General features: G+C 38.9%; 1 protein-coding gene across 1 annotated transcript in view; it reads left to right on the top strand.

The window, feature by feature from the left end:
* Positions 1 to 22,392, top strand: part of drp2 (dystrophin related protein 2) — a 104,515-nt gene that overhangs the window by 20,973 nt on the left and 61,150 nt on the right. Inside the window, exons 3-7 of the mRNA XM_083560266.1 lie at positions 15,970 to 16,126; positions 19,945 to 20,065; positions 20,267 to 20,535; positions 21,150 to 21,296; positions 22,043 to 22,121. Coding sequence (XP_083416392.1) covers positions 15,970 to 16,126; positions 19,945 to 20,065; positions 20,267 to 20,535; positions 21,150 to 21,296; positions 22,043 to 22,121 — 773 coding nt within the window. The remainder of the gene's footprint in view (positions 1 to 15,969; positions 16,127 to 19,944; positions 20,066 to 20,266; positions 20,536 to 21,149; positions 21,297 to 22,042; positions 22,122 to 22,392) is intronic.

Below are 22,392 nucleotides of genomic sequence, written 5' to 3'. Positions count from 1 at the left end.
CGTCTTGGAACCCAGTCTCTTTCTTATGGTAATATCATGAACACTGACCTTAACTGAGGCAAGTGAGGCCTGCAGTTCTTTGGATGTTGTTGTGGGGACTTTTGGGACCTCTAAAATGAGTCGTCGCTGTGATCTTGGGGTAATGTTGGTCGGCTGGCCACTCCTGGAAAGGTTTTTTTACTGTTCCATGTTTTTGTTATTTGTGAATAATGGCTCTCACTGCGGTTCGCTGGAGTCCCAAAGCTTTGGAAATGGCTCTATACCTTTTTCCAGACTGATAGATCTCAATTTCTTTCTTATTTGTTTTTTTTTATTTCTTTGGATCTCTGCATGATGTCTAGCCTTTGAGCATCTTTCGGTCTATTTCACTTTGTCAGGCAGGTCCTATTTAAAAGATTTCTTGATTGCAAACAGGTGTGGCAGTAATCAGGCCTGGGTGTGTTTAGAGTAACTCAGGTGTTATAAACCACAGTTAATTTAAAAACTACATGTTGTGTTATCTTTTACTAATATTTAAATTAGTTTGATGATCTAAAACTGAAAAATAAAGAAACCACATATATATATATATATATATATATATATATATATATATATATATATATATATATATATATATATATATATATATATGTATATATATATATATATATATATATATATATATATATATATATATATATATATATATATATAGATATATATATATATATATATATGGTATGCTAGATTACCATATTACAAATTAAGATAATTCAGCCTACAACGTTTTTTCTTTTTTTTTTTTACAAAGCAAACATGGAATTTGTTTCAGTGTTTCAGGAAGAGGAAGGTCTTCATTCATCACATGAAGATAGACAGGGAATGTATCAAGTGGTGGACTGCAAGTTTTATTCTCTGCTTCACACTTTCAGGCTATTTTATTATTATTATTATTATTATTATTATTATTATAATTATCATTATTATTATTATTATTATTATTATTATTATTATTATTAAACTTGAAAACATACACAACAATGCCAGGGTATACTAAAAAATAAATACTAGAGTTAGTGCAGTGTTAATGTGGCTACTCACTCCATCCCGGAAATTAGATTTGTTTTGCATTAGTTTTCCATGGGTAAGGGTTAGTGCTATCGCTATAGTGTACTTTTTCTTAAAAGGAGAAAATTCGAAGAATTGAGGAAGTGAATTAATGAAGGATGGAAGTAATGAAGACATTTGTTAAAGTATGCTAAAATAAGTAGAACAGCTAAATAGATCATATCTTTAGAAATTTCAATATTAAATGTGAAACACACACACACACACACACACACACACACACACACACACACCTGTATTACCCAAATTGGGGTCTAACAAATGCAAACTATTGAATTATTTTTCTATTTATTTAATTTTATTTAATCAATATAATTTGTGCCAATTTAATTGATTACTCAGTATAATAATATAATAAAAAGTGTATTAAACCCAGCCATTAGGGTTGCACAAGAGAGTGCCGGTCCCAAGCCTGGATAAATGGGTAGGGTTGCGTTAGGAAGGGCATCCAGCATAAAACATGTGCCAAATCAAATATGCAGATCACGAATCAGAAATTCATACGGGATCGATTGAGGCCTGGGTTGGTTACCAACGACCGCCACTAGTATTGTTAGCCAACAGGGTACTGGTGGAAATTGGCTACTGTTGGCCAAAGGAGAAAAAAGAGAGGAAGAAGACGTAGTACAGAGATAGAAGGGAAAGGAGACAGCAGGAAAAGGAGAAGTGGAGGAGTGGAGGTTAGAGTTGGTACTATGACTGGTAAAGAGAGAGAGGTTGCTGATATAATGGGGAGGAGCTTTAAACTGTTCTTTGATGGTGTGGATGGAAAGAGAAATTGTGTAGGGGTAACTCTGAAGGAAGAGTACAGTAAGAGTTTAGTGGCAGTGAAAAGAGTTTCTGATAAGGTGACGAAATTAAAGGGGTGATGATGCCTTTGCTCCAGTGCCTTTGCTTCACAAGTGGGTTGTGAGATGGAGGAGAATGAAATATTCTGGAGTGAGTTAGATGAAGTGGTGGAGAGTGTATCTAGGAATAAAAGATTGGTGATTAGGGCAGACTTTGATGGGCATGTAGGTGAAGGGAACAGAGGTGATGAGGAGGTGATAGGTAGGTATGGCTTTAAGGAGAGGAATGTGCAAGGGCAGATAGTGGTAGATTTTGCTAAAAGGATGGAAATGGCAGTGGTAAATACTTATTTTATGGTATCATGGAGTGACGTATAAGAGTGGAGGAAGGTGGAATATATTTAATGTAGGAGATGCAGCCTGAAGGAGATTGGAGATAGACAGCTAGACAGCATCCGATTATGGTCTGTGGGATGGTTTTGGAGATAAAGAAAAAGATGAGGAGAGAGAGGATTAAAAGTAGAAGAAGATGGTAGAAACTGAAGAAGGAAGACTGTAGTGTGAGATTCAGAGAAGAGGTCAGACAGGGGCTCGGTGGTGCTGAAGAGGTGCTGGATGATTGGGCACCTACTGCAGAAGTGATAAGGGAGACAGCTGGAAAGGTACTTAGTGTGACATCTGGAAATAGAAAGGAAGACAAAGAGACATGGTAGTGAAATGAGGAAGTGCAGGAGAGCACAAAGAGATAGAGGTTGGCAGAATTAAACAGAATTAGGATCGACATAGTGATAAGAGAACTAGGCAGGAGGCAGGATTTATACATATTGGCCAGACAGAGGGACTAAGCTGGGAAGGATGTGCTGCAAGTTAGACCAATAAAGGATGGAAATGTGTTGACTAATGAGGAGAGTGTGTTGAGCAGGGGGAGGGAGCATTTCGAGCATCTAATGAATGAGTAAAATGAGAGAGAGAAGGTTGGATGGTGTGGAGATGGTGAAGCAGAAAGTGGATAGGATTAGTAAGGAGGAAGTGAGAGCAGTGATTAAGAGGATGAAAAGTGGAAAGTCAGTTGGACCAGATGACATAGCGGTAGAAGCATGGAGGTGTTTAGGAGAGATGGCAGTGGAGTTTTTAACCAGGTTGTTTTTTTTAACAAGGTGAGAGGATGCCTGAGAAATAGAGAAGAAGTGTGCTGATACCAATTTTTAAGAATAAGGGAGATGTGCAGACCTGCAGAAACTACACGGGAATAAAGTTGATCAGTCACACCATGAAGTTATGGGAAAGAGTAGTGGAAGCCAGGCTAAGAGAAGAGGTGACCATCTGTGAGCAACAGTATGGTTTCATGCTGAGGAAGAGCACTAAAGACGCATTATTTGCTTTGAGGATGTTGATGGAGAAGTAAAGAGAAGGTTAGTGAGAGTTGCATTGTGTGTGGATTTAGAGAAAGCGTACATTAGGGTGCCGAGAGAGGAATTGTGGTCTTGTATGAGGAAGTCTGGTGTGTCAGAGAAATTTGTGAGGGTGGTGCAGGACATGTATGAGGACAGTGTGACAGCAGTGAAGTGTTTAGTAGGAACGACAGATGGGTTCAAGGTGAAGGATGGACTGCATCAAGGATCGGCTCTGAGCCATTTCCTGTTTGCAATGGTGATGGACAGGTTGACGGATGAGGTCAGACAGGAGTCTGTGAATGATATTGTGATTTGTGAAGTAGGGAGTAGGGAGCAGTTTTAGAAGAGCCTGGAGAGCTGGAGGTATGCACTGGAGAGAAGGGGAATGAAAGTCAGTAGGAGTAAGACAAAGTACATGTGTGTGAATGAGAGGAAGGGCAGTGGAGTGGTGCGGTTGCAGGGTTTAGGTACCTGGGGACAACAGTGCAATGTAATGGAAATTGTGTTAGAGAAGTAAAGAAAAGAGTGCAGAAATCGGGGGGGAAGTGGGTGGAGAAGAGTGGCAGGAGTAAGTTGTGATAGAAGGGTATCTGCAAGAGGGAAAGTTTAGGGAACTGTGGTGAGACCTGCTATGTTGTATGGTTTAAAGACAGGGGGTGGAGCTGGAGGTAGCAGAGCTGAAGATGTTGAGGTTTTCTATGGGAGTGACGAGGATGGACAGGATTAGAAATTAGTTTATTAGAGTGACAGTGCATGTAGGACGTTTTGGAGACAAGGTAAGGGAGGCCAATTGAGATGGTTTGGACATGTGTAGAGGAGAGACATGGGGATGCTGAGGATGAAGCCACCAGGATGGAGAAAAATAGGAAGACCAAGGAGGAGGTTTATGGATGTGGTGAGGAAAGACATGCAGGTGGTTGGTTTGAAAGAGGCAGATGTAGAGGACAGGGGGTATTAAATATACTGAAAGAAGAAGAATTAATTGAATTAATTGTATTTATTCAAATAAAATTTTATTGTGTACACAGTGGCACCCCACTTATCGACTTTAATCCGTTGCTTAAAACCGGTCGAAATGCGAAAAGGTCTAAGAGCGAATGTAATTATCCCATAAGAAATAATGCAAAACCAATTAATCCGTTCCCGACCTCCAACGATACCCATTTATTAACATTAACATTGCCCTGTTTTTAGCAGTATTAATACAGGTACATAAATAATACTGTATATAATTGTTATGCAGCGTAATGAGTGGAGGCAAAGCCGGAGCACAGTTCGCTTTGGTTTAACGAAAACACAAAGAGTTTAACACAAAAACACACACACACACACACACACACACGGCAGGCCATAGAATTCCAAGAAACGAAAGAGAGATATCCGTGGTACGCACTGGAGGGGCGAGGTCCACGGGCGAACGCACGGGAGGAAAAAGGTAATCCGGGGTGCGCTTTGGAAAGAAAGAGTCCGGAAAGGAAGAAACGCATAGGAATACGTGTGACAGGAAAAAACACAGACAAACATGCACCAAACACCTTCACATACCAACAATAACCGACAAGGAGTGTGGCTGAATGAGGGGTTTATATAGGAGCTGGGGATGAGTAAATAATGAGCCCCAGGTGTGCATTGTTGAAGCCGGGGGCTTTAGGGAAAGCGGAGGTTTTGACAGCTGCCGAAGGGGACGTGGCAGGTGGATTTCTGACAATAATACAGTAAAAAGTATAAATTAAAAACATTACAAAAGTAACAAAAAAAATGCTCCACGTGGGTTGGGGTAAAAAAAAGGTCGATAAGCAGGCATTTGGTCGTTCATCGGGTGCAAATTTTGGTCGAAAAACTGTTCGCTAATCGAAAAGGTCGATGTCCGAGCCGGTCGATAAGCGGGGTACCACTGTATATGTATATATGTATATATATTACATATATATACATATATACACACATATATGTGTGTGTGTGTGTGTGTGTGTGTGTGTGTGTGTGTGTATGTGTATGTGTATATATATATATATATATATATATATATATATATATATATATATATATATATATATATATATATATATATATATATATATATATAGGCATTTTATATAACAATAAATAAAATGTAAACTGTTTGTGTTCACGAATATTAACAATAATAAACTGCATTTATCAATAAGGTTCAAGTCAGGGCTCTGGTTCGGCCACTCTAGGACATTCACAGATTTGTCCCTAAGCCACCCCTGTGTTGTCTTGGCTTTGTGCTAAGGGTCGTTGTCATGTAGGACAGTGGTCCCCAACCTTTTTTGCGCCATGGACCGGATTAATGTCAGATAATATTTTCACTGACCGGCCTTTAAGTTGTGGCGGATAAAAACAACAAAATAAAATCATATTTTCTAAATATAATAATAAACGTGAATCCACTGTGTTGTTTTTTTTGTTCATTTTGCTAGCTTGGGGGTTTGAATTTTGCGGTAATATATTATGTGTTAGCAGCCTGAGCAGCCCCTTTAAGAAGGTAGCGGATGGAGGTAAGACATGTGACCGAGGCATCATGACATGAATCAAGAGAGAGTCATAGACAGATTTGGCTGTCAGGGCACGGACCACGAGCCGGAAGCGGGAGTAACTCTATCAGAATGTTCTAGAGAGTTATGAACCGTCATGCGGGTTTGGTTCCTTAATGCAGGGATAATCCACGGAGCAGAGCAGAGATAATCCACGGAACAGAGATAGTCCACGGAAGGAGATAATCCATGGAACGGAGAGGATCCATGGAACGAAGTTGATCGACGAAACGGAGAAGATCCACGGAGCAGAGCGGAGATGATCCATGGAGCGGTGATAGTCCACGGAGGGACCAGTGGGAAAAGCTGGCAGTCGGAGATCCACGAGATCCGTAGCATGACCTTTAAGAACCGACAGCCTGTGACTCTGGAACTGGCATTTATAAAGGCTAATTCGTAACGAGGACCAAGTGTTTGTGATTAAAGCTGGGAGCGGCAGAGAAGCGGCAACATGACAGCCACCGAGGAGATCGTGGCAGGTGGAACACTGACAGTGGCGGAGAAAATCCGTTAATTTTCCAAAATAAAACATCATTCAGAATCAGACAATAAATAAAACGCAAATAATGTAAGTTATGTATACTTTTTGTGCGGCCCAGTACCAATTGACCCACGGATCAGTGACGGTCCGCGGCCCGGGGTTTGGGGACCACTGATGTAAGGGGGTGAACCTTCAGCCCAGACTGAGGTCCTGAGTGCTTTGAAAACAGGTTTTATTCTATCTGTAATTCTCTTTATACTGTAAACTCTATACTTTGCACCATTCAGCTTTTCCTCAACCCTGACCAGTTCCTCAGTCCCTGCTGCAAAAGAAACACCTCCACAGCATGACGCTGCAATCATCATGCTTCACTGGTGAGATGGTTTTGTGCAGATATGATGCGTAAAATCCAGACAGTCCAAACAGTTCAATCTTGATGTCATCAGACCAGAAATTCTTGTTCCACAAAGTATTAGAGTCCTTCCATCTAGCCACTTTGCCATAAAGCCCAGATCTGTGGAGGGCTGCATTTATGGTTGTCCTTCTGGAAATTTGTCCCACCAACACACAAGATCTATGAAGCGCAGTCAAAGTCACAATCGGGTTCTTGGTCAAATCTCTTACTAAGGCCCTTGTCCCTGATTGCTCAGTTTGGCCAGGTGACCAGCTTTTGGAAGAGTCCTGGTTGTGCCACACTGCTTCCAATTAAAAATTATTGAGGTCACTGTGCTCTTGGGAAATTAAATAACAGCTTTGCAGGCAATTTGTTTTACCTTATGGCTTGTTTTTTTTGCTCAGGTATGAATTGTCAGCCATGAGGTCTTCCAAAGAGAGGAGTGTGCACATCCAAATCATGTCCAATAAATAAACTGTTCCATAGGTAGACTTCAATCAAGGTGTAGTAACATCTCAGAAACTAACAAGAGGGAGGCACCTGAGCTAATTTTGAATATTTTCTGAATACATATTAATGTGATATTGAAGGTTTTATTTTTTAATTAAAAATTTTCAGGCTGCAACATAACAAAATAAAAAAAAGTCGTGGGGTTTGAATACTTTCAGAAAGCACTGTGTGCCAAATACACTGGCCAAAAACCTCTAAACTACAAACACAACTGTGCCAAGTACATTAACTGGTGTAGTTTAGAATAAATATTTCTCTAATAACATGACAAAAACATAAACAATTAAAATAAATTCCACACTATTCACCAAAGACGCATACTCATAATGCATACTCACATAATTTGCACCACTCCTCAGAGGCTGTAAGCCAGTGGAACCACTCATATACACTGGTCTGGAAGTGGCAAACCCTTTCCCGGGATGAGACAAGCTAGCTAGCTTCGGGGTTGGCTGACCTCTCCTTACGATGTCCAGCTTTTCTGGAAAAAGTCCACCTTAAAAATATATATTTTTAAGTATGTTCGAGACCAAATAAATTTCTCTTCCTCCGTCAGCCATAGTGGGGGATAAAAAAAAAAAATTAAAAAAAGTCTAACTCAGATGTATTAATGTGTGCAGATCCCTAAAGATGTGTTTTGCTAGTCAACCTTGGCTGTAACAGTTTACATTTGACCAACCAATCAGAGGACGAAAAAACACTGACGCTATTCTGGGCCAGCTAAATTTGAAATCAGATTGGTTAATTGCTAATACAGTTTAAGGTACATGGGCCAGCACTACTGATTCTGAAGGCCCTGGGCAGATTGGATTGACATGGCAGCACATAGACGCTGAAATCTCATTGGACAAAAAATCTAACGTCCACATACACATACTGGAAGCAGTGCAGCCAAGAGAAACACTATAAATTAAGAGAATAAACTGTTGGGAATAAATTAATAAAAATTCATGGAACAAATATTAGAATTTAGGTTGTAAAGGTAGGTCAGTGCTTCTGATAGTGTTTAGGCCAGCAGAGAAGGCCTTGCTGGCCCTGATGGCCCACCACTGTTGTGGCGTAATTTCAATAACCTAGTTAGAATCTCAGTACCCTCAGGAGCATATTAAGTGACAGACCGCAGATGTGTTTAGTCTCCGCCTCGCAGTAATGTGTAGTGTTACCATTTTTCATTATTATTATTAATAAACTTGAAAATATACACAACAATGCAAGAGGTGTAAAAAAGAAACTAGAGTTAGCACCTCCTCACTGTGGCTATTCACTCCATACTGGAAAAAAGATTTGTAGAGTGCCGATATACAGTGCATCTGGAAAGTATTCACAGCGCTTCACTTTCACTTTGTAGCCCGCCTTACGCAACATATAGACATTGGAGCAACTTGTATCCTTGTGTACCTCTGGGGAACACTCCAGGAACTCAGAAACAATACCAACAACAAAATAAATGATGATCTGTGGCAGAAATTACATGACCTCGGAGTGCTCCAAGAACAGCCTTAAAGACAGAGAGGGCCAAATTGTCCCGTGCCATCAGAGAGGCGAAGAGCGCACACACCAAGAGAATCCATGGCCACTTTCAGGACAGCAGAGACACCAGGGCATACAGGCGTCGCGAACTACAAGACAACATCACTTGCTTGTGACAGTGACGCCTCCCTCCCAGCTGTGCTGAACGAATTCTACACCCGGTTCAAGGTACAGAACAACATGGTGGTTCAAGGTGCTCTGTCTAACCAGGTGCTCTGTCTAACCACAGTTGAATTGAGGAAAACTCTATGCAGAATTAACCCACGAAAGTCTGCTGGACCGGACAACATTCTTGACAGAGTGCTCAGGGAATGTGCAGAACAGCTAGCGGATGTCCTCACCGAAATCTTCAACATCTTCCTTAGCAGGGCCATTGTTCCTATGTGCCTCAAGATGACGACCATCGTTCCCGTGCCGAAGAAGTCTACTGTCTCCTGCATCAATGACTATCATCCTGTCATGCTCACACCCATCATGATGAAGTGCTTCGAGAGGCTCGTCATGAGGCACATCAAGACCCAGCTACCACCCTCACTGGACCCCATGCAGTTCGCGTATCGTCCAATCTGCTCCACAGACGATTCCATCTCCACGGAACCTTCATCTGGCCCTCACCCACCTGGACAACAAGGACTCATATGTAGGAATGCTGTTCATAGACTTCAGTTCAGCTTTTAACACAATTATCTCAGCCTCAGCACCAGCCTCAGCACCTGATTGAGAAGTTAAGCCTACTAGGCCTGAACACCTCCCTCTGTAACTGGATCCTGGACTTCCTGACTGGGAGACATCAGTCAGTCCGAATTGGAAACAGCATCTCCAGCACCACCACACTGAGCACTGGGTCACCTCGGGGCTGTGTGCTCAGTTCACTGCTATTCACTCTGCTGACTTACGACTGTATAGCAATGCACAGCTCGAATCACATCAAGTTCCTCGATGACCATGGGCGTAAATTTAATTTAACAGTGGGGGGGGGACAATAAATATAAAATTTCTCATGATCAATTTTTGAAGGGGACACAAATAATACAGTCAAATTTTTTTTATTGTTATTTATTTAACCTTTATTTAACCAGGTTAGTCTCATTGAGATATAGATTCTCTTTTTCAAGAGAGACCTGGCCAAAATAGCAGAACAAAATTAAATCACACAATCACAAAACAAACAAAAACGCAAGACAACTCAAGTGCATTTTAATTTAAATAGAAGTGCCATTAATTAAAACATTTGCACGTGTGGATAGACTCATGTTCTATAGATTTAACATAATGTTTAAAATCATTTAAGGAAATTAGACACTGTAGCTTTAGTGATTTCTGTAGGTCATTCCAAGTTGAAGGTGCAAAAAATAAAAGCCTTTTTGAACAACTCTGTCCTAGCTTGAGGAACATTTAATGAGAGAATTTTCTGGGACCGTAAACCATAAGTACTCTGTACAAAAGAAAGAAATTCAGATATGTAGCCTGGCAACCTGCCTATAATACCCTTATATATAAAAATATAAAGGTGAGTAAGCCGGCGATTTGACAGAGAGGGCAAATTCACTTTGGAGTAAAGTGTACAATGATGCGTGAGAGGTCTGCAATTTGAAATAAACCTTAAAGCTCCATGAAACACAGCATCCAACATCTGAAGACACTTTGATGGGGCATTCATATACAACAGATCACCATAATCAATAATAGAGAGAAATGTGGCATCAACTAGCCTTTTTCTAGCAGAAAAAGTAAAACAAGATTTGTTCCTAAAGAAAAAACCTAGCTTCAATTTCAACTTTTTTACTAGATTCTGTATATGAAGCTCAAAAGAAAGGTGCTTATCAATTAAAAATCCTAAATATTTAAAGGTTGAAACTACCTCGATTGTTTTACCCTGGTCAGTAACAATATTCAGGTCTAACTCTTTTTTCCTTGAGTTTAAAAATACCATTACTTTGGTCTTCTCTGCATTAAGCACAAGCTTTAAATGATAAAGCTGCTTGCACTCTATCAAAAGCAGTTTGCAAGCATTCATACGCCTTCCTAATGGTAGCTGCACAACAATAAATGACCGTATCATCTGCAATCAAATTGTACTTATAAAGACACGGTGTCCCCACAGTGAAAAACTTTGCTTTTATCATTATTATTGTAGCATGGAGACTGCGTCATTATGGTTATTTTAAAAGTTTTTTTCAGGTTCAATGACAAAGCAAAACAAGGAATTAAAAAATAGTTTACATTTTTATTTAAAATGAATTAAGACACTTAAGAACAGAATAGAAATTGATTATACAAAAAAATACAGTGGGGTCAGTTCGGACGTAGCACAGTGCTCATTTAGTAAATGCACAGCTAAACAATATGCTAATTGTGACCATAAATGTTAAATTAACATTATACCAAGTCGTCCCAAATAAAACACTGCATGGGAAACAGCTTTGGCGTGTTAGTTGCTACTTACACAATTATTTAAGTATGCATAAATATATTTCTAGTCCTTAGCCCTGTGTTTTCTGTAATGACTTGGCTGGGCCACTCAAGGACAATGCACAGATTTGTCCCGTAGCCACTCCTTAGTTATCATTGGGGTCCTTGTCCTGTTGAAAGATGAACTGTCGCCCCCATCTAAGGCCAGAGCGCTCTGGAGGATGTCTCTGTACATTGCTGCATTCATCTTTTCCTTGATCCTGACTAGTCTCCAAGTTCTTGCCACTTTAAAAATGGCATTTAGGCATAAAAAAAGTTCATTCTTTGTTTTATTAGACCAGAGAATTTTTTTTTCTCATGGCCTGAGAGTCCTTCAGGTGCCTTTTTGCAAATGCCAGGCGGGCTGTCATGTGCCTTTTACTGAGGAGTGACTTTCGTCTGGCCACTCTACCATACAGGCCTGCTTGGTGGAGTGCTGAAGAGATGGTTGTTCTTCTGGAAGCTTCTCCTCTCTCCACGAATGCTGGAGCTTTTTCAAAGTAACCATTGAGTTTTTGGTAATCTCCTTGACTTGAAGGGTCTTCACCCTCGTTCGCTCAGTTTGGCCAGTCGGCTCGCTCTAGGAAGAGTCCTAGTGGTTCCAAACTTCTTCCATTTACGAATGATGGAGGCCACTGTGCTCATTGGGACCTTTAAAATTTGCAGAAATTTTTCTGTACCCTTCCCCAGATCGATGCATTGATAGAATCCTGTCTTGGAGGTCTACAGACAATTCCTTGGACTTCATGGCTTGGTTTGTGCTCTGAAAGGCAATATTAACTGTGGGACATTATATAGACTTGTGTGGTTTTTCAAATCATGTTTAATCAACTGAATTAACCACAGGTGGATTCCAATCAAGTTGTAAAAACATCTCAAGGATGATCAGTTAAAATAGGATGCACCTGAGCTCAATTTTAAGTGTCATGGCAAAGGCTGTGAATACTTATGTACATGTGATTTTTTTTCGTTTTGTATTTTTTTTTAATTGCAAAGATTTCAAACAAACTTCCTTCACGTTGTCATTATGTGGTATTGTTTGTAGAATTTTGAGGAAAATAATTAATTTAATCCATTTGGAATAAGACTGTAACATAAAATGTGGAAAAAGTAAAGCGCTCTAAATACTTTCCAAATGCACTCTATGATTTGTAGTGCATTGTTTCGTGCATGCATAAAGTGCCACTTGTGGATTCTTTTGCATTTTATTTCTAGCGTCAATAATTTCTCCTAAAAGGAGAAAAACCTGACAATTCTGCATATTGAGGGTGTGAATGAGTGAAAGATTAATGGAATAAAGACATTTGTTAAAGTATGATGAAATAAGTAGAGTTAAGTAGAGTTCAACAGTTAAGTAGAGTATATTATATATTTATTAATTTATAATTTTTTTATTTTTAATTATTTAATAATAAATTACTATTAAATAAATGTAAAACACACGCACACACGATTGTTTTAAACATTTAAACTGTTAATGTATAATAATAAAAAACTCCTTTAATAAAAACAATACATACTTTTATAAATAATTTCTTCCTTCGAACTGTACCAAAATTGAACCAAACCCTGTATTTTGTGTGCTGTAACACCCTTTTGACCTTGGACAATTGACCTCTTTTTTTTTTGATTGTTTGCTGCCTGCCCTGATCACTGCCTGTTTTCAGATTACCCTTTTGTCTAGCCTTGGATGTTACTGTTTGTTCATGCCACTCAATTGTTATAATTAGCTAGTTAACAGTTAAATTATTTTCTCTATGTACACCCTGAAAATAATCTACCTACCAGAATGTGGTCAGAATGTGCCTGCTTTATCCGCAATTACAAATAATACTCTAAGAGGTGATGCATCAGCATAGACAATAAATATGACTTTCCAATTCCAATCTCAATTGGTATTGTTTATGAGCAATTCACTGACATGTTCCTCACACTATTTATTATGTCAAGTCAAGTCAAGTCAAGTTTATTTGTATAGCGCTTTTCACAACAGACATTGTCTCAAAGCAGCTTTACAGAAAACAACAGTGAAGGTGAATGGTGTGCGTTTGTCCCTGATGAGCAGCCGTGGCGACAGTGGCAAGGAAAAACTCCCTTAGATGATATGAGGAAGAAACCTTGAGAGGAACCAGACTCAAAGGGGAACCCATCCTCATATGGGTGACATCAAAAGTTTGGTCATAAATCTTTCAACAATACAGAACAATTTGTGATCATCATAGATCCAGCATCAGCTTTTCCATGCCAGGGCCTTTAAACACTCGGCATCTACTTCTCCATGATCATCCATAGGTCCATAATCTTCACGAGGTGGGACGTGACTGGAGCTGGCCAAACCTCAGGATGCCTCGGGATGGGGAGAGAAAGAGAAGCAGTGGAGAGGAATTAGCGTAGCTGCTGTTCATGATATTAACAGCACAAGTTGATAATGTGCATGTGATCAGATGTTCTGGAGCACAAGGTTGTGATGTGATGTGTGTTATGTGTAGGCTTTGCTAAATAGATATGTTTTTAATCTGCACTTAAACTGGGAGAGTGTATCTGAACCCCGAACACTGTCAGGAAGACTATTCCAGAGTTTAGGAGCTAAATGTGAAAATGCTCTACCGCCTTTAGTGGACTTTGCTATTCTAGGAACTACTAGAAGCCCAGAGTTTTGAGATCTCAGGGAGCGTGACGGATTGTAGCGTGTTAAGAGACTGGATAGATACATGGGAGCCAAACCATTTAGTGCTTTATAAGTGAGTAGCAGTAGTTTGTAGTCTATTTGAAAGTTAATAGGAAGCCAATGTAGGGACGATAAGATTGGGGTTATATGATCGTGTTTTCTTGACCTAGTAAGAACTCTTGCTGCGGCATTCTGAACTAACTGAAGCTTGTTTATTAATGATGCAGGACATCCACCTAGTAATGCATTACAGTAGTCTATTCTAGAGGTCATAAACGCATGGACGAGCTTCTCTGCATCAGATATAAATAACATATTTCTTAGCTTAGAAATATTTCTAAGGTGAAAGAAGGCTGTTTTTGTAACTTGATTGATGTGATTTTTGAAAGATAAGTTGCTGTCTAAAATAACTCCCAGGTCTTTTACCATTGAACTAGTAGTTACAGAACAACCGTCTAAATGCAGGCTGAGATGCTGGAGCTTCTGTGTACTATTTTTTGGGCCGATGAGCAAAATCTCCGTTTTATCAGAATTATGTACATTAATCATGTACAATGCCACCTACACAGTTGAATAACTCCAGCTTTTTGTTTTCTTTCTTTTTGCATTCTACACATCCTTGAAATATAAGTAGAGTATTGCTAACCCTCGATTGAGCACAACATTTCAGCCATGTAATTAAGGCCTGAAACTACTCTAAAAACTACCATCCTCTATTAATCTACAGACTTTCATTCCTACATGCAGGGATGGGCAGTATTTATGATTTATGAGATGATTTTTATGATTTACATGTTTTAAATATGTATTTCAAATATAAAATTTGTATTTGATAGAGTTGATGAAAATGGCTTTATATTTTATAACAAAATATTTTAGTGTTTTGTAGTTTTAAAATACTAAAACTATGATTAACAATCAAATGATTAAATAGTTAGAAACCAGTTGCTATAAATACAGGTTCCATCAGTCTTATGAATTACTTTCTTCCTCAATGAGTCAGTGTTGCTGATGCAAAGTAGTCCTTCTTTAACAAACACCAAGTAACTAAATTAGGATACAAATGTGTAATTTAGTCATTTGCAAACTGTTAAACATTAAACTGTACTTTAAAACTGACCTTAATCTGGTTTTTAGATTACAGGGAAATGTATGTGAATTTTTTATCTGCTAGCTGGTTGCATGTCAGTAAAGATGTTGCTATTAAACATTGTTTACTTAATAAACAGTTAAAGTAATAGTAAAGAATAGATCAAATAGGCCAATTGATGAAAGGTTTGCAAAGAAATTTCATGCTTTCAATTTTAAAAATACGAAAATACAATAGTTTATTTTAAAACATGGCTGCTGTATTTTGTAGTTTATTTTGATACACATCAAGTTGATGTATTTGGTATTTTCTTTTAAAATACATTTTGATCAATATTTGCCCAACACTGCCTACATACATGCAGCTCCTTCTGTCCAAAGCACTGCAGACAATTCCAATGTTTATTCAAAGACACATTTGAAGTGAGAATGAGGACTTAGTTTAGAAAATAATTAAAATGCATGGCTATTTGTATAAATGTGGAAATTTGCTTAGGGATAATGAATTTAATACTTAAAATATGTTAGTGTTAAAGAGAGTGTTAAAACAGTGTATAATGAACCAGCTCTGTTGTTTTACTGTGCCATGTGAGGCATTGCAAATTATATCATGCAATGTGGCCATAATCTAGTTACTAGTGGTGAACCCATGTTAGGATACCATAAAACACAAAGTGGGACAACCCTTCTACCCTCTTCTCCTATTTTGTTCATTCTCTCAACTCAGCTGTCACACTGATGGAGCTATAACAGCGACAACCCCATCTATTGCCGGTGGACTGTATGTTTTATTTATGCAATATTTTGTGCCATTTTAAAGGTGTTATCTTCCATATTGATGAAAAAGTTTAAAATCCAAAGTCATAACGTATCTCATTACATTAGTATACAATATATGTATTAATTTTACTTATATAGTCTGATAGCTATTAAACTTGTGTTGTTTTATATATTGGGTCAAGGCCTAAAAGGTGAATATGTATATGTTGCTGCCAGGGTGCGTCTGGAGGCCTTTTCAGACAACAGTGGGAAACTGCAGCTGTCACTTCAGGAAATCATCGAATGGCTGACAGCTAAAGATGAGGAGCTATCAGAACAGCTGCCTATAGGGGGTGATGTGGGGGCTGTGCAGCACCAGCATGATTTCCACCAGGTAGTATCACACAAACACACATGCAAACACAAAGTGTACAACAGTATGGACACCATTTCCCACTGATTCAAATTTTTTAATTAGCTGTAATCTTGGTTAATCCTTTTATTCCACCTACTGTATCTATCAATAAGCCCAATAAGAATGATTTAAAAAATAGAAGTGAACATAAGAGAAATCCAAATCAGATCAATATTTGGTGTGACCCCCTTTTGCCTGCAAAACAGCTAAATCCATTTTTCTAGCTACACTTGTACACAGTTTTTTCCTTCTGTCTTTTCATGTAATACCAGCCATGTAATACCAGACTCAATGATGTTTTAGATCAGTGTCCTGTGGGGGCAAGACTATCACTTCCAGGACTCATTGTGCTTTTCTACACTGAAGAGAGTTATTAATGTCACTGGCTCTATGTTTATGCTTGATGGTACTGCATAATTAATAAGTATTTGCCTGTATTTCTGAGCATTAATGACACCATAGATCCTGAACAAGTTGCTCAAGTTTAGGAATAGGAATATTGTCCCATTCTTGTCTAATACAGGCTTCTAGTTGTTCAGCTGTCTTAGGTCTTCTTTGTCGCATGTTCCTCTTTATGATGCGCCAAATGTTTTCTATGGGTAAAAGATCCGGACTGCAGGCTGGCCATTTCAGTACCCGGATCCTTCTTCTACGCAGCCATGATGTTGTAATTGATGCAGTATGTGTTCTGGCATTGTCATGTTGGAAAATGCAAGGTATTCCCTGAAAGAGACGACGTCTGGATAAGAGCATATGTTGTTCAACAACTTAGATATACCTTTCAGCATTGATGGTGCCTTTCCAGATGTGTAAGCTCCCCATGCCACACGCACTCATGCAACCCCATACCCTCAGAGATGCAGGCTTCTGAACTGAGCACTGATAACAACTTTGGATGTCCTTGTCCTCTTTAGTCCGGATGACATGGTGTCCCAGTTTTCCAAAAAGAACTTCAAATTTTGATTCGTCTGACCACAGAATAGTTTTCCACTTAGCCATAGTCCATTTTAAATGAGCCTTGGCCCAGAGAAAATGCCTGCACTTCTGGATCATGTTTAGATATGGCTTCTTTTTAGACCTATAGAGTTTTAGCCGGCAACGGCGAATGGCACAGTGGATTGTGTTCACCGACAATGTTTTCTGGAAGTATTCCTGAGCCCATGTTGTGATTTCCAATACAGTAGCATTCCTGTATGTGATGCAGTGCCGTCTAAGGGCCCGAAGATCACGGGCATCCAGTATGGTTTTCCGGCCTTGACCCTTAATCACAGAGATTGTTCCAGATTCTCGCAAATTGTTTCTCCAGCTCTCCTTATATTTACATTTAACTTTTCCGGCTTTTTTTTGCTACCTGTCCCAACTTTTTCGGAATGTGTAGCTCTCATGAAATCTAAAATGAGCCAATATTTGGCATGACATTTCAAAATGTCTCACTTTTAACATTTGGTATGTTATCTATATTCAATTGTGAATAAAATATAAGTTTACGAGATTTGTAAATTATTGCATTCTTTTTCTTCTTTTATTCACAATTTGTACAGTGTCCCAACTTTTTTGGAATCGGGTTTGTGTATATATACTATATTGTAGCGACCTGCTTATGCGATGAGTAGAACACAGGCAACAGACATGGAAATCAGGAACTTACTAGGAGGGTTTATTTACAAAGTGTGTGGGGAAAAGGGAGTAGTGAAAACTTGTGAGAGAAAGAAAGAGAGAAATAGAGATATGCACCATGGGGGATCCGAGGCATGCGGCCTGGAGGGAGGCTCAGGACTAGAGGAGAGTTCTGTCTAAGTGACGGGGGTGATACTCTCTGCCACCGGCCCTAGGTGAATCTTTGGCAGTGTAGATACCGTTGATTAGACCGCAGTCGTCTCCGTTGCGGCTGCTTAGAGTGCAAAAAAGAGAGAGAGAACCAACATTAAATGGGAGCTGGACATTCTCAATCCTGTTGTCTTCAGGGTCTCCTTTTATATGATCATCTTTGCTCAAGGATGGTAAGGAGCTGCTCTTCCTATTAGGTTCCAGCTGTGTCTGATCTCACCGTCCCACCACCTGCCATGTGCTCTGGGGCTTTCCACAACACAGGTGCTTAAGTGGCGCTGTCCATTCAGCACCCGTCTGACAGTTGAGTTCAGATCGCTTGGCTTTACAGGTGCATGGGTCGTTGGCCAGTCACCACACTATATATATATAAGTCCAGAATTTTGTTACAAATCAATAATCTTAATAAGCTTTTTTAGGGGAAAAAGACTAATTTCTGTTACCAGGGATAGTAACATGTATTATCCTTTGGGTCAATTTGCCCCCAGGAAAAATAAACATTTTAAACACCCAAACATCTAGATGGATTTTTTTCAGAGCATCATTATCACATTCATAATCATCATTATCATCATCATCAAAACTCCAAAAATAGAAAGCATACTATTTCTTTACTTACCAAAACAAACCTGCACATTCCAGTTCTTATTTACTTTGCTCAGTCTTAAGTTTTCAGTCTTCTCAGTTGACAAAACCTTTGTTAATGCTCATCAGCAGGACATTTATTATTTATTGTAAGAAGCACAGAGAAAAGCTCTGCCTTGTTATTTTCTCACTGTCCACAATATGATCATCTTCTTTTTCATCTGTTCCTCACACAGGACATACAATGTGCACAACACATGCAATATTTTAACCATCCAGGTGCTTTCTCAGGGGATGAGCATAGCTGGACTGGTAGATTTGCTGCGCATCACCAAGAGAAATTGTTTTGAAAATCTTAAGAATTATGTTTTTCTCCTCCCTCACGATGCAAGGAATAGAAAACATCCCATAGAAATTATACCCTCCTCTTCCCCATGTCATGTGAATTCTTAGTGGTTCTTGCAATATTACAGATATGATTTTGTTAGGTTAGGGCTCTAAAGCAGAGAAACATTCTTGAAGAAAACATTTCATGTTAATATCAAAACAACCAAAAATGTTTATATTTTCCTAGTTATCCCCATTACATTATAAAAAGTCATTTACTTACAATCAAAAAAGTTAATTGTGTGTTTAGAGGTGTTAAACACTAAATGGGTTAAATTTGACCCCAAGATAACAGGAGGGATAAGAGTGGAATGCTTTATGGTAAACACAATAATGCTGTATGGTTTATTTGGCAAATAAGACATAAACCATTGTGCTACATGAAATAAGCAATTTCCACATTTTGTATACAATATGAAGTTTTCCTGTTTGGCAGCTGAAACAGAATTCTAATTTATATGCCTGGAAAATTACAGTGTGCACAGTAAGTGAATTATTGTTGGCATGCACTGTACGACAGCAGCCAGTAGATGCAAGTGTTCAGTCTCCACAAAGGGACCATGTTGCTACAGATTTTCATCTAATTTAAGCAAGGGCTACATTTGACACCAAAAAAGTATCGATTTAACTGAGTGGAGTGAATTTTGCCACTGATGGGAATTGATAGGCTTTTCACTGTTTAAATGCTGAGTAGGAATTAATTGAGGGTTCATGTCTTAAAAGAATGGCATGGTCCAGGGAAGTGGGGGCAGTTTTTCACTCCAGACTTCTTTAGGTCTAATGAAACTTCATTAGAAAAGCTTTTCTCTGAGATATTTGTTTTGTGGTAAGGCTGGCTGATCACTGCAAGGTTTTGGGTCCTTAAATAAATTAAACTAGCAAATATAAGAATGCTTGAGTTTGAAGAGAATGCAGTGTGTTTAACAAATCTGTGCATTCTAAATGTATGTGTATGCATGCATGCAGTGCAGTAGAGATTCTGTGGCTTATATATGCAGGCCTTTATGGAGGACGTGAAGTCCAGAGGCCCCTTCATCTACTCAGTGCTGGAGTCAGCCCAGACCTTCCTAGCCCAGCATCCTTTCCAGGAGCCTGATGAGATGCTGCCAGATGGCAAAGGTCTGCTGCTATTTCTGACCACGCTCCTCCACTACACACCAGCTTTCTCAAATTGCACACATTTTTAAAAATACCTCAGTTCAGATGCATATTGTAAGCTCACATTATGACAGGGCATCATTTTATATATAGGTCAGAAACTGGAGCTGAATCACTCTATTTTCTTCTGTCTTTCTCTTCTCTTCCCTTGCCACTATACAGATCTGTCTCCAAGACGCCGGATTCAAAATGTGAGCCGCTCAGTTTGGAAGCAGGCCAATGTGGCTAGCGACCTGTGGGAGAAGCTGACGGCACGTTGTGTAGATCGTCACCGGCACATGGAACGGACGCTTGAGCGGTTGCTGCAGGTGCAGGCAGCAATGGAAGAGTTAGCCCATGCTTTAGAGCAGGCTGATGGTGTGAGAGATGCCTGGGAGCCTGTGGGAGATCTCTTCATTGATTCACTGCAGGACCACATTGATGCAACAAAGGTACTGAGAGCACATGATTATTAATTGGGCTCATATTGACAGCAGTAATGATCTAGATTTATCTATGTTGTGCTTCTAAAATTAAGATTTTATTTACTGTATGAATGGGGTTACTGCAACTCATTTTATTTTATTCATCACAGTGCTTGGCGGTCCTATTTTCTGTGGCTTTTTTTTTTTTATAAGAATTACATTGTTTTGTATATAAATTTCTGCATGACTTTTTGTCAATGCTAAGGTCCATGTTTTTTCAGTAAACATCTTTGCACCATAATATAAAGTATTTAAATTTTTTTCGCCAAAGTTTTTTTGGTTCTGTAGTATTTTCATTTCACACTTTTAAATATTAAATGTAGAACGCTTTAACAAATGGTTTCAATGATTTAAGCATAAAAAATTTTAACTATCCAGAGAAAATTTTTTTTTCTTACTTTGTATCACTATGGAGAATAGCAAACCCTTAAACTGTAACACTTTAGAGTGGTAAAGTATTTAAATTAATGACTGTGTCCTCTACTGTCAAGGCTATTGTTCTAGCAAGCATCATGTGCATCAGAACACCAAATAACAAATCAATTATCTATGTGTTCTCTTTCTCTCTTTTATCTTTTTAGCTGTTTAAGGAAGAGCTAACTCAAGTCAAGGAAGGCATAAAGCACATCAATGACTTGGCCCACCAGCTAGCTATTTCCGATGTGCACTTGTCTATGGAAAATGCTCGTGCCCTTGAGCAGCTCAACAGCAGGTGGAAACTTCTGCAGGTAGACAGAACCTGCCAATAACTGCATTATAAAGTAAAATAAATAGAGAAAAGAATGGACAAAGACAACACAATGGAACATAGAAAGTCAGAGAGAGGGCCAGTGAGTCGGTAAATAATATATGGTAGTCTGTGTGTGTGTGTGTGTGTGTGTGTGTGTGTGTGTGTGTGTGTGTGTGTGTGTGTGTGTGTGTGTGTGTGTGTGTGTAAATTCAGTGATTAATATTACAATTTCTATCTTAAAAAAAGATAAATATGCTCTTCCTACCTTACATCTCACACAGATGTAATGCATTATAAAGCCTAATAATCGAAACGTTTTTCTCTTAAATGAATAACTTCATCTGTGGGTGCAGTGAATACAAACACAGACACAGAAAAACGCACCGCATTTACACAATTTGCCCTTGATCTTGAACAGATTTAATGCATTTTTTTTTTTTGCCCCATTAGGTATATAGTTAAAATAGGAACAGGACAAAAGTGAGAGAGAATGTGTCTCAAGGCATTTGTCTCTGCATAAATTGATTTGCTAACGATTGGTTCTATTCATGTCTTAATATATTTCATTACATGTTAAAAGTTTAATGTCTTGTAAATAAAACCTTAAGCTATTAAGTGGGAAGGGAATATGAGGACAGGAAGTGAATTTTAACAACATTTTTGTACATTTTATTGCTAAATCACCCCCTTGACCTGCTCTCTCCCCGCTGTCTTCTGTCTGTCTCTTTCTCTTTGTCTTCTCAGAGTTCTATAGAAGAACGGATGAAGCAGTTGCAGGATGCCCACAGAGATTTTGGTCCTGGATCACAGCATTTCCTCTCTAGTAAGAACATTACCTAGGAAATTAACATAGGAATGACTGAATAACAGTAATGTGGCAACAACACATTACTTTGGGGTGGCAATGTAGGTGGCTGTCTCATTCCCTGTCACTTTAGAAATTCAGATCTATGGGATCTCAATCTGCCATTGCAGGATATGCTGAGAAAGTAAATTATGCTGAATATCAAGGTTAATGTTAGTGTTGAGCAATGAATCATTGGAAGTTAAAGATGGAATGTGTACTAGGGGTAAAAACCAAATACAAATAAAGT

This window comes from Silurus aristotelis, assembly GCF_946808225.1.
Source record: "Silurus aristotelis genome assembly, chromosome: 14".
Taxonomy (NCBI): Eukaryota; Metazoa; Chordata; class Actinopteri; order Siluriformes; family Siluridae; genus Silurus; species Silurus aristotelis.
Note: the sequence above shows the minus strand (reverse complement) of the source record. Positions and strands in the feature narration are given on the sequence as shown.